At 40.4% G+C, this 13,158-nt stretch overlaps 1 protein-coding gene across 9 annotated transcripts in view; it reads left to right on the top strand.

Annotated features, from left to right (window-relative positions):
* Nucleotides 1-387: 387 nt before the first annotated feature.
* Nucleotides 388-13,158, top strand: part of EML5 (EMAP like 5) — a 120,418-nt gene continuing 107,647 nt past the window's right edge. For 4 of the 9 annotated variants that reach the window (XR_012775952.1, XR_012775953.1, XM_075503407.1 and 1 more), the window contains exon 1: nt 388-841. Coding sequence is in view for 6 of the 9 variants with exons in the window: in XM_075503407.1 (XP_075359522.1) it covers nt 645-841 (197 nt within the window). In the remaining 3 variants the exon portion in view is untranslated. Of the gene's footprint in view, nt 842-1,477; nt 1,582-13,158 lie in introns of those variants that run through there. The other 5 variants (XM_075503402.1, XM_075503400.1, XM_075503401.1 and 2 more) reach the window with 4 other exon arrangements.

The following is a 13,158-nucleotide window of genomic DNA, read 5'->3' as shown; positions in this document are numbered from 1 at the left end:
TCGACGGAAAGGCAAGGAACCGGTATATTCCCCGAAGGGACAGTAAAAATGTAAAACTAAACTTGGGGAAGGGGGAGAAGACACAACCTCGCTTAAAAAAAAAAAAAAAAAAAAATTGTAAATAACACCCCCCCCCCCCCCAAAAAAAAAAAAAACCCAACCAAAAAACCAAGAAGGCGCGATGGTGAAGCCCGTTATCTCCTGCCCCCTCCCCGGGCCGCCATCTCCTCACCGCGGCGCCTTGGCCCGCGCCTCCCACCGCTCAGCAGGGATCGCCGCGCGCGCCCTTCCCGCCGCCAGCCGCGCAGGCTCGCCTCGCCGCCTGACGGCGCTGCCCTCGGCGCAGGCGCAGGCCGGGGCGCGGGGGGGGCCGGAGCGGCGCCGCGCCGCGCCCTCGCTCCGCGTCCCGGGCGGTGTCTCAGTGCAGCCATGTCTGGCGGCGCGAGGCGGCGAGGCGGGCTCGGTCGGCGGCGCCCTCTGTGAGGCGGCGGCGGACGAGCGGCGGCGGCGGGCATTCATGTCGGCGGCCAGGGATTAGCGCAGCGGACACCGAGCCGAGCGGAGGGGGCGGCCGACCCGTCGCCCCCTTCCCGCGGGATCTCCGGCGGGAGACAGCCGTACCCGGCTGGCGGGGGCGGGGGGACATGGCTGACCGGAGCGCGCCGAGCTGCCACCTGCGGCTGGAGTGGGTCTACGGTTACCGGGGTCACCAGTGCCGCAACAACCTCTACTACACGGCGGCCAAGGAGATCGTCTACTTCGTGGCGGGGGTCGGCGTGGTCTACAGCCCCCGGGAGCACCGGCAGAAATTCTACCTGGGGCACCAGGACGACATCATCAGGTACCGCCGCGGGCCGCCGGGCCGCATCCCGCTGCGGGCCCTGGCCCCCTCCGGGCGCCCCGGCCCCACAGTCCGGCTCGTCCCCCGCCCGCTTCTCCCGCCCCCCTGGAACGGGGCGCGAGTATCCCCCCGCCGCCGCCTGCCCCAGGTGCCGTCCCGGGCTGCGCCGGCAGTCCGCCTCCCGCGTCCAGTCAGCGCTGTGGGGATCCAGGCAGCGGATCGAAATACATCAAGGACAGTTAGCGCTTCCTCACCCCCTCCGCCCCCCTGCCCGGGCTTCGCCGTGCGTAGAAACAGCCTGGAAATGGCTTTTGGCTGTCGGGTTTAACGGGCCGGGCCGTGCCGTGTGTCCCCCCCCCCCCCCGCCAACCCGTGCGCGGTGCCGAAACTTGTACGGGCGCTTGTGCGCCGGGGTGCCCGGCGCGGCACGGCAGCCTGAGGGTCGCTGCTCGGTCCCCGGCCGCCTCTGACTGTGAAAGGGCCGGCGGGAAGAGAAGGAGTAATCTCGTGTGTGCCCTGAAGTACTTGGGCTGCGGAGGAGGTTAATCTGCAGCAGGTAGACCTTTGGCTCACGTTTAAAAGGCGACGATTACGTGGGGAATTAGTGGCCTGCCTGTAACTCATGCAACTTTTAGGGTAATCTTAAAAGATCAGCCTTTCTTGCAAAATTGAGGCTTCTCCTGTAGCTCAATAGTTCACTTGGCAGTCAATGTTATCAGGTGCTGAAGTTCATAAAAAAGGTAATTACAAACTGATGTTGCAGAAGAAATGTGCTGGTGTTATTTCTTAAATGTATTTTCACTCTAAGGATGCTTTTATAAGCCTAGTGGTGTTGTGAGATCAATGGGAGAATTTGAGGAGTATGAAGGGCAGATGTGAGCCTGAGTCATCAATCCTTTCCCTTCCAGTAGGTGTCATTGCGGATGGATTTTAAATTCTGATTTCCTTTGCTCTTCCTGTTGGGGTAAGAGCTAGCAGTAGAGAATTTTGTAGGTATTTTAAAGCACAAAATTTGTTTTTATGATGCTTAGTGCTCCAAGGCATACCTTCTGTGTGCATTACTCATATGAGTAACAGGTATTGCATGCAGAGTGCAGAATAGATGCTATGTCTTTCATTTAAGCTGTTAGACACACTAGAAAACTTGGTGATAGTGGCTACTTTTTTCTGTTTGTTTAAATCTTCTTGAAGAAATTTAAGTAGTTGTGAAGTATGGCTGTGAATGTCCCTTAGAAAGGTGTCACGTCTATGGTATATTTCTCCGTGCTGCTAAAACTGTGAAGAAAAAAGTAGGCAGACAATGTACCATTATAGACCGTTGTAGTAGGGGTGTTGAATCAGAAGTTTGAATCACTGTTATTTGCATCATTTAATGCTTTAACATTCTCATTTTAATCCAGGAAAAAGTGTTTCTTAAGAACTGCTAGCCATCTCTGATGTCAGGTGTTGGGGGAAATCCAGATCCGCAACTTCCCCTTGTGCTAAGGAAGCGGTGGCTCATTACTTGTTCTAATCTAAGATCCAAGGTTACCGTAGTGTACTATTACACATTTAATACCATGTATTCATGAGTGCTTCCAAATGACACCGTTCATTTCAGTAGGACTTCTTATATAGTATAAGAATTACGTGGTTTGAGCTACAACTGGGGAAGTTGTTTATGTTTTCCTGTGGTAACAGTTTTTTGCTCACTCTCTCAGTTTTGGTACAATGTGCTACATTTGGCCAAAATGTGACAGAACTCATTATTCGGCATAGTACTAAAACAAAAAAATCCGTCAGAAGTCAGCAAACCAGAGAGAAACAATCTAATGACTTTATCTGTTTTGTACCGGGATGTATTCTGATTTGTACAATACCATGACCCAGCATACTGGAGTTTCTCCTGCTTTGAATTGTACTGATGTTGAGAGACTATAATTCTAAATATGTTAAAGCATTACAGTTCTACGCCATTAGAATTTTGCTTGCTTCTTAAATGCAAAAGCTATACAGAAATGTTAGTATGCTTAAAGAAGAATGCTCGATTTAAAAGCAGCATGGCTATTTCTAATAGTAAGATTAGACTTGCAGTGATCAGTGTTTCACTTGCTGCTTTTTCTAAAAGCAACATGGTACCATTTAAATGTCATCATCCCGTACTTTTCCTGACTAAACTTGGGTACCTAGACATGTTAGTTCTCAATATTTAAAGCAGTCATAGTAGGAAGGTCAAGTATTAAAAAAATGGATTTTTAAAATACCCGAAAACAGGTGCAAAAATAGGACTATATAATAAAGTAATCGGTGTTACTAAATTTTCTCTCTGAAGACAGAAAACTCAATTGTTGTATTGCAAAAAAATTCATATGTTTTGTGTTTTAATAGGCTCAGCAAGTACCGTCTGAATACTGAGGCATTTTTATCTGATGTTTTAGCGAAAGCAATGGGAGGATTGAGTGTCTTTTTACACGTATGGGATCTCATTTGTGAAAGCAGGTCTGGTGTCTGAAAATCTTACATATTTAAAAAATCAGAATTCCATGAGCACAGCTCCATAGCTACAAAGACTAAGCAGTATATATTGCATGCTACATGGTGATATTATTAGTACTCTTCATTATGAGAACTTTTATATCATTAGCATGCTTTGGATGACATTCTAATTTTAAGCATCAGTCAGGAAGAGAGGAATTGCAATTCTTAAGTCAGAGACCAGTTCTTTAATAATAGAAAACAGTATTAGATTAATAGACAGCTAGAGGATATTTTTGTTTGGAAAATTTGTTTCTAGCACTAGCAGTTAGTTTGCCTTCTGCTGTGAAGTTTTACCTTCTTTTATTACACAAAAACCTATAAACCTGCTGTAAGATTTTTGATGTGATTAGATGTTTTAACATAATTTATTTCCAGTGTAAATGTCTAATCTCAATTGTAATCACGGTGCCCCTCCCCTTCCCCCCCCGTCCCCAGTTAACTGCATACTGAAAATATGAGAACTCTCTTTCAGTGTTTTGTCTCTCAGTTCTATCGAACAGTCTTTTGGAATAGAAGAGGGTAGTTAGGATCTCTTGGGGCCTCTTTTATTAGTTTGGGTTTTGAATTGAATAATCTCAGTCATTCAGTTCCAGTCTGTCCCTAAAAAGGACTTTTCTTGCTTTCTGGTGAGCTTTTGTTTTTTATCTTTTGTTTTTTTATCTCTTCTGAGAATTACTTCCCAGAAATCAACCCACTATTCTGGAGGATAGAGAGTATCATGGTTTTGGTCTTATTTATCTCCCATTTCTTATGCACCTGCAGATTTTTATTGTTGAGGTCCTGGGTGTGTATGGACAGTTGTAGAACATGTCAGATGCAGAAGTGCTCTGGACATTTGCATCTTTTGGGAGTGCTCATAACTGAGTTTTTTCTTGTGTTTTTAGGAGTAAATAAGGAGGAAAATCTTGTACATGAAATCTTAGGTGACTTGCTTTTGATAGTGCTATCCATTGCCAGCAGCATAACTTGGATGTCCACTGTGTTTGCAGAAGATAATATCCCCTATCCAGCCTGGCTGTGTTTATGTAGGAGATACTAATTTTGAATGAACATGTGAATTATTCCTGCAAAGTTACTGATTTAAACTGTGTGGTCTGTAGGATTTCATAAATCACCAAACTAGCCTGCGAGTTGTAGATTGGTTTGCTTTACGGTAGAGGAGGAAGAAGCAATGTCTTGGTGTGTTCAGGTTAGATCTTTCCTTTGTTCTCTCTTGATAATTTTAGTGGTTTAGAGGAGCATGGGTTATTAATATAGGCTGTCCTTCCCTTGTCTGAGAGACCTTAGGGGGATCATATTTAATCCTTATCTGTATAAAGATTTCAGAAGATGCCCCCTCAGAGTATTAACTTGTCATGCTGGAAACTGATGCTCGTATTGAGTCTCCTGATTTGTCTGGGATAGCTAAAGCGTGTTTATGTACTTTACTTTCTCTGATGGAAGGTGGAAAATTGGAAACCCTGAACTCATCTACCTTTTTAAATGGCTGTCTGCTGGCAAAAGCCTTTGATGTTACCAGGACTATTCTCTATGCTGACATGCTCCAAGGAGACTTTTAGAATAATTTTTGATGCATTCCCCCCCCCCCCCCCCCCCCCCCCGCTAGCCTTGTGACCATCTTTTTTGTGAGTTTCAGAGTATTGGAATTTTACTGGGAATTAACTTTTCATCTGGCATAGATGATGCTATTGAAAAGCAAAAGCAAAACCTAAGATCAAACCAGTGCATCTTTTTGAGATCTTTAGTAGACTTGGCAAAAATGCAGATTTTGCTTTCCATGGCGTCTGTTCTTCAGTTCAAACTTTAGCATTTATTCGTAAGTCTGTCCTTGTGCACCATTGTCTCTATGCTGGTGCAAAACAACCGCATAACTATGCAGGTCAAAGAGGAAGAGGAACTATGTTTCTCTGTCAAAGGGAGACAAATTAGGAAGAGTTGTTATCCCTCTCCTACTTTTTTAATATCCATCATGTGAGCTAGCTGGCAAATAATAGTGCTGTTGTATATTCTTCCTAGAACTGTATCACCAGGAAACTGTGACTACTTGATTAAGGTGTTTGCGATACATTTAGATTTTGTTGCTAAAGGTAGTAGCTGGTGCATCTTATGCTGGAAAAAACACTTGAATTTCTGCTGATAATGCTATCTCTAACTCTGCTTGATCACAGCACAGGCTGTGTCCAATAAGTTCATTTCCCTACTTGTCCAGAAATCTGTGTATTTTTCCTTGTGTCAGACTAAGCTGGGGGAAAGAAATCATCCATCGTCTGCTCTAGGACTCATGCAGAGTTCTGTTTTTAGGGCAGATATAACTTAAACAATTATTCAGAAAACATTACAATTCTTTAGTATTAGAAGTTCCAGTACCAGAAACTAACAGATCTCCTGCTACAAAGACAGAGGAGAAAGAAATTGGTACTACCTTCAGTTTGGTTAAAAACATCTGGTTCTTTCCTGCTTCGTACCCCTCTGTATCCAAGACTGTGGAGAGGTAAATTGCATGCTTACAGAAAGCAGAGGTATATGCAAGACAGGTAGAAAGAATGACAAAGCATTTCTCTGTATTCTGACAGAGATACTGTTTGGCTGTTTTCAGCAAAGTAGTTTACTTGTCTAAATCACAGCTTTTGTTAAGACAGTTTTTCTTATTTGTTAGTGTGAACTCTGTAGGAATCATCTTGGATTTTGTTTCACAGGGAACAAAAAGAAGCAGCCAGAACTCTGGCCACTGAACTGTGGTCTTTCTGGGCACTTTATTTAAGACTGTCATCTTTTTATATTTCAGAATTTGGCTCAATCTACAGGAGATTGTCCTGCCTGAGATTCCGTGATCTTGCTCCTGTATTCCAAAGCAAAATAAACCATTTCTTTCTAGTGTCAACATTTCTGAGGTCCTAGTGAAAATCAAAATCAATAAAATCATGTCTGGTCCCTGGTGTTACTGCTGTCCACCAACTCTGTTTGAAGGAGATTTTTCTACCTATTGTTACGCCTGTGTTAGTCTAACCATCAGCATCTAAGAAATTGTTGGACTCTGTCAGCTGCTTTCCAGGACTGCTACTAGATAATGCTCTCCAGGAGGCAGGTCCAGGCTTCCTCTGTGTGCCTGTTAGCTGTGGTTTGCAAACAGAAATTCTAGTAATGTGGTGATTAGTCACATCCTAGTTCTGAATGACGACTCTGGTCTTCTCATCCTCTCTTTTTGTTAACTGTGCATTGTTATGACTTGGATGATTAGCTGTTGGACTTTTTCTGTAAAAATGCTGTGTATTTCTACCACCTCATTGTATTACTCTGCCTCTCTCTGTTCCCTTTTCATTAGATCCATGTCATGAGAAAACGTTATGAAAGAAGATAATATATTTTCTCACAAAAAGAACCAAACAGTATCTGCTGTCAGGTTTATTGTCTGGTTCTTGTCTGGAATAAATGGTCTATGTCTCTGACCTAACTCCAGATGACAGTCAAGCACAAATGTTAAGCAATAGATATTATGTACAGCTACAAAATTTTATCAGATGGAATTCTATCAATTGGTTTGGCAGCAGATCTATGAATTTTCACCAGGAATTTCACAATTAGTTGTGTATTCCGGATTCCAGGGAATGTAACTGAATGAATACCACAGTTGCCACATGAGGAGAAGTTTCTTAATTATCCGTTACATGTACAACCTCTTCCATCTTTTGAATTACTAATGTGATAGGGTAAAAACAAGCTTCAGCATGTTCTGGTGAGGAATTCTTTGTATGCCCTTGAATTCTATGCAGTTCAGATCTTTCTTGCTAGAAGAGAACTTTGTTGTTTATTTATTTGCAGAAATGTAATCTCCCAAATTATTTCAACAATCATAGCCTTTGAAGAAGGCCAGTCATCCCCCTTTGGATCCTCTAATAACTTTACTGGAGGAAAACAGGAGTAAAATACATCTTACGGTTATGCCTCAAATGTAAAATGAGTCATGCATAGAAACACCTCAAAATGTTGCTTGTATAATACTTAGGAAACCTACAGGTGCATACATTCTGGATTATTAGGGATAGTCCTGGGAAACCAGTCTTTGTTCTTAAGTCCCAAAGAAAGTCTTTGGTAGGAATCCTTCCCCTCTGCTCAGCACTGGTTAGGCCACACCTGGAGTACTATGTCCTGTTCTGAGCTCCCCAAGAGAGATATGGTGCTACTAGAGGGAGTCTAATGGGGCCACGAAGATGATTAAGGAACTGAACCATGTCTCCTGAGGAAAGGCTGGGAGAGCTGGGACCATTTAGCCTAGAGAAGAGAAGGCTCAGAGGGGATCTTGTCAATATATATAAATACCTAAAGAGAAAGTGTAAAAAAGATGGAGCCAGGCTCTTTTCAGTGGTGCCCAGTGACAGGTCAGGTGACTTTCCAATCAAAAATCAAAACTGGAGCCCCAAGCTGAACAGTGGGGACTTCCAGAATTGGAAGTTCAGTTCCAAAGCTTCAGGATTTTGACTACAAACATCCATTTATGATCTTCTTCCCACATGCAAATTCAAATAGAAATTATTTCACGTTAAGTCTATAGTTAAGGAAATGATTTCTGAAATTATTTTTTCTTGAAGAAGATTAGACATTGAGAATAGATTGGGGTTTTTCGATATGCAATGGAATGTTTACTGTGAAACCTAATAGCTTGAATAGTTCATTTTCTGCAAAGAAGAGCAGGCTTTGGAGTGTGTGCTGATGTGTCCCCGCTCAAACATGACAACTGGTATCCATTCTCCATTCGTACTTGATGAGGAAACTGCGTTCTTGCTTCAAAGGATGAAAGCAATGTAATGCTGAAATCATGTAATGTGTACCATCCCGAGAGGTTTATTACAGCAACCTAAATCACTTGAATAGATTAATTCACCAAGCTAATGTACTTCTTCGTGAATAAGACACTTTCCTTTTCTGAATACGATATTTTGAGGGACTGATTGGTTTTTTTCCAGAAAGTTTAGATTTGCAGCTTAAAAATCACATCTTCTCCTTAGCTTATTCTTAGTCTTATATGGTGCCATGTTTGTTTTGTTTATACTAAAGATAAATCCATCTACTCTCACTTTGTCATGTCCAGATGTTCTTTAAGGGCATAATCAGTTTATTTACCTCCATTAAAGAAGTCATGACTTAATGGGACTTAAATTATGTCATAATTAAACTAATCAGTCCTCCTATGAACCTCTAGCTCAAGTATCTCTTGACTGTCTATCAGGCAAAATGGCATTTCTTACAGGAGATGTAATTGCTAGGACAAGGAGTGAGATAATTATGCTGTTGACCGCTTCATTTTATGCCATGGTTCACAAGGACAAAGTCCCAGTTAAGCTCTGTCCAGCTTTTCATGTTAAGTGATCTCAAATTGTCAAATGTGTAAAAGTCTGGAGGGAAGATTTGTGTTTGTATCTTAAACAGATCAGAGGGAGAGAGAATGATCTGTTTTTTCCTTGAGGAAAACCTTGGGTAGTTCTAGAGCTGTTCTGGAACACATGTTGTACCAGGCTGGAAGATTCTTTGAGAGATTTATTGTCAAATCTTCATTACAAGTTTTTTTTACCGAGAGCTTTGTGTGTCATCTTTTTAAAATATCTTTTGCTTGGATTTGGTTTGATAAAATTAAAATATTTTAGGAATACAGAATAAAGTATTTCCTGGATTCAGTTTTGAAATGGGACTGGAGTATGCCTGTTGTTTAGTATGCCTGCATACCATTGAAAAATTTATTTTTCCTAATTAAAACTGCATGAATAGAAATACCAAAAATATCCAACCAGAATTGAGTATCTAAAACATACTAGAAGTTGATTAAAGTAGATCGGCACAGCAAGGAGCTACAGGCTTATGAGCTTGCCTTGATGCATCATGCTTTTTGTAGCCAGCAGTCATATCACCTTCTGATCTGATTCTGTCAGCGCTCACAGGCAGGGTCAGATCAGGTCAATACTTAAATAAGAAAACATCTTGGTGCTGTAGAAAATACTTTTCTTGATTTGGTAGTTGGCTCTTTTCTCAGAACTAATGCAAAAACGTGAGGCTCTAGGACAGTGTCAGAGAAGAACAGGAAATATAACCAAAGGCTTAATAATATTTGATCATTAAGAATTTTAAAGGATTCTCTGCAGAAATTTTGAGGTCTGCCCTAATCTTTTAGCTTTTCCAAATTGCAGTCAAAGCAATTATGTTTCTGCTTACCTATGTTTTCGATGTTTCAATTTGTTAGTCATCCTCTTGATATAGGTAGGAAAGTAGATTATGTTCCTGGCTGATTTTTTAACAGCATTATGAAGTTAATTTATTATTGTGTTTACAATGTTGTTAGGATAGTGATAGGCAGTAGCCTAGCATGTTTGAACAAAATAATTCTTTTGAAGGGTTTGTCTGAAGTCAAATGTTTGGGGTTTTTTAACGCAAAATTTAAAGTTTCAGTTAAGACATAAAGTAAACTTCAGCTTTAAAAGTTAATTATTTAAGAGTTGATTTATTCCCCCCCCCCCAAGTGTTTTAGATTGAAAAATATAGTATACTAGTTCTGTCTGACATATCAAAAAATGAGTTTAGGTTTTATGTAATTATTAACACAAGCACTGTAGGCTTTTTGAAAAACATACATCACTTGAAACAAAATCTGAAATAATTATAATACCTCCGCCAAACAACAAAAATTGTAAAAAGTTATTTCTAGTTTTATGTCATCTACAATTTTGGGTTTTTTAAACTTTAAGCTGACATTGACATAAAGCTAAAAATGCTGGAGAATTTAGTTTTACATTTTATAATATCTCAAGGGTTTTTTTTACCTCAAAATGTAGTTTACCCAGTTTTTCAAAATATTATTATATCACTTAGAGTTATGTTTGTGATTTAGGACAGCACTTCTGTCTAGCATAAAGGACTTTAAAAGAAAAATAATTTCTTATTCATAAAAGTGGCAAAGCTGTCTAATCTGGACTGATATATGCTCAATTTAAAATTTAGATTTCTTAAGATACACTTAGAATTATAATGCTGTTATAGTATTATCAAGGAAATTGGTTTATTCACTATATGTATTTGACTTGGAATAATCTGTTGCTCTTGGTACTTTCACATGGTAGACAAAGTTACTGAGCACATGAAATAACTTGAAAAGAAAAGTAAAGTTATAATATTCCTTGAATTTATGTGGCAGAGTGTGAAAGTTCCCCTGGCCATTTTAATAATTCAGTTGAATGTTTAACCTAGATGCTATTGAATGTTCTCTTCAAAATACATATAGTCAAGATTTTCTACACGGTGAAATTCTGGTGTGAGTGCCATCTGGTGTAGTATGGATTTCCCCTGGTGCATCAGTGAAGCACCTTACAGAATGTTACAAATACATGTAAATTACTTGCATTAGGGTGCAGATTGCTCTGATTATCCCAGTGGCTACAAAAGACTTTCATTTCTACAAGAAATAACCAATATCATTATTTGTATTGCTGTTGTAGCTGTTATAATAGTAATAGACTTTTAAAATGCAGTGCTTGATTTGCAAAAAAGGTCAGAATCAGTCAAGATTGCCTTAACTCTTGGTAGCAAAGGATATGATTGAATTTTTAAGCCGGGCTTATGGTACCTATCAGTTATAAATTGCAAAAGATAGAAACTACAAAGAATTCCAGCGTGTGCGCCATCTGATAACAAATCCCTGGAACATTTTTGGTGCTGACCACCTTTACTTTCATTTCAAGTTTTTGTCTTTCGGCTTCAATTTCGGTCATGAAAATGGCAAAAGTGATGTCAGCATTACTAAGAAAGAGGACAAACTTTGATATTCATTAGTAGCTGATACCTGAGTTGAGCAAAATCACTCTTGGAAACATCTTAATCAGCCTGTGAACGTGAAGAAAATCAGTCCTTTGAAGGCCCCATCCTGACATACCTATTATTTTGGTGATAGGTGAGATATTCCACTTCTACTCTGCATTTAAAGCAAGATGTCTTTGTGTGGCCATTTGTGTTAGAAAAGCAGTTTTTCTTGTTATTTTCCCTAGCTGCTAGAGGATCCCTGTATTATTAAATCTCTAGAGAAATATTGTATCTCTTCTTCAGAATAACTTTCCTTGGCCTAGTTGAAAAAGACTTTGCTTTAACTGGGAATCCTCGTTACTGTTGAGAGGCTTCCTGGTAGACTCTTTTCTTTTGAATAGGATCTGTAAGATGGTGCCTGATGCTTATCGTCCTATGAAAGCCCTGGGTATTCAGATACTACTTCAGAAGATGCAGTGGACAATCCTTCCAGCTGTTTTTCACAGTTTTCTAATTTCATGTCATTGCTTGATCTTTCAAGCTTTTTCAGGGGAGTTTTCTTTATAGTGCCTATTGCTTTGGCCTGCAGACAGGATGGATCAAGACAGAATCACAGAATCATATAGGTTGGAAAAGACCTTTAAGATCATCAAGTCCAACTGTAAACCTAACACTACCAAGACCACCACTATACCATGTCCCTAAGCACCTCATCCAAAAGTCCTTTAAATACCTCCAGGGATGGCGACTCAACCACTTCCCTGGGCAGCCTGTTCTGTATCTGTATGCCCAGATCAGTCTGATTCTTTTGCTTTAAAAACACGTGTCACTTTCTCTCATATTAGCAAAAAACCCCCATCCCTTATTTTATCTCCCATCCTAACAGTGATGTCCAGCTTCTTACTGCTTAAATATTCACAGTGTCACCTTTGACAGATATTTTTTGGGGCTCACTTTTTTTGAGGTATCTTTGTATTGTTTGTCCGTGGATTAGCATTGTTGTGCATCAGAATGATGTTCCTGTGCTGAAGAGCAGTGGATTCATACAGCAGGAGTAATAACTCCTCTTGAGCTGTGAACTGAAATGCCTCTTTTTCTGAGCTAAGCCAGTTTGTTCACAGGATTTTTTTTTACTTTAGACCATCCAAATATAAACAGAATTACTTGGTTTTAAGATAGGTATGTGGAAATAAAAGAATCTTAAACATATGCTTTAGATTAGTTCCAAGAGATTTCTTTGCATTCAATTCAGCTAACGATCTACTGGGATGCATATCCAGTCTTGGAACCAGGACCCCGTCTTCAGAAAATCCTCACCTATGCATCCTTTTAGGACAACCTGTGTCTCATCAGTGGATAGTGGGTAGGATTTGTGGCTGGCACAGGAGGACAGACCCTGGCACTCTGTTCAGATTTGAACTTTCCTCTTCACAAGGATTGCTGTGACTTGGAGTGGATGTTTCTTGGGGGTTTGAATTCAAGAGTCAAGAGAAATATGTCCAAGGAGTTAGTGCCATAACTTTGGAGAGAATAATGTCATTTTGAACAAAGTGATCAGCTTTATAGATACCACAAGTGGTACTTCCACTGATGGTTTAGTCAGATCTGTGACAGATGACATGCAGGGAAATTTTTTATTTGCCTTTTACATTGTGTTGACTATAGGCTGTATTACAATTCAAACTTCCTTTGGCTTCATACAAGGTACATTGATTAGATATTTGACATAAAATTATGTGTAAATAAAATGCTTGATTCAGGTGAAGAATTCAACTGGACAGAAGAGAAACAAAACAGAGGCAAAGGACCAGACCTAATAATAAAACAAATGTGTCCAAGCTGGAAATCATGTTTATAAAGTGCTCATAGTTATAGTAAAATCATTGTGTTCTCACCTCTAGCTCACACTTCTCACTGCTGATTACGTATTGAATTTTTTCTTTACCTGAATTGGAGAATGAAATTTGTAGATATGACATAGTTTTATAATAATGTTCTAAAAGACTAGATGGAAGAGAATT

This window comes from Mycteria americana, chromosome 5 (assembly GCF_035582795.1).
Source record: "Mycteria americana isolate JAX WOST 10 ecotype Jacksonville Zoo and Gardens chromosome 5, USCA_MyAme_1.0, whole genome shotgun sequence".
NCBI classification, from domain to species: Eukaryota; Metazoa; Chordata; class Aves; order Ciconiiformes; family Ciconiidae; genus Mycteria; species Mycteria americana.
This window is presented reverse-complemented; position numbering and strand designations above follow the sequence as displayed.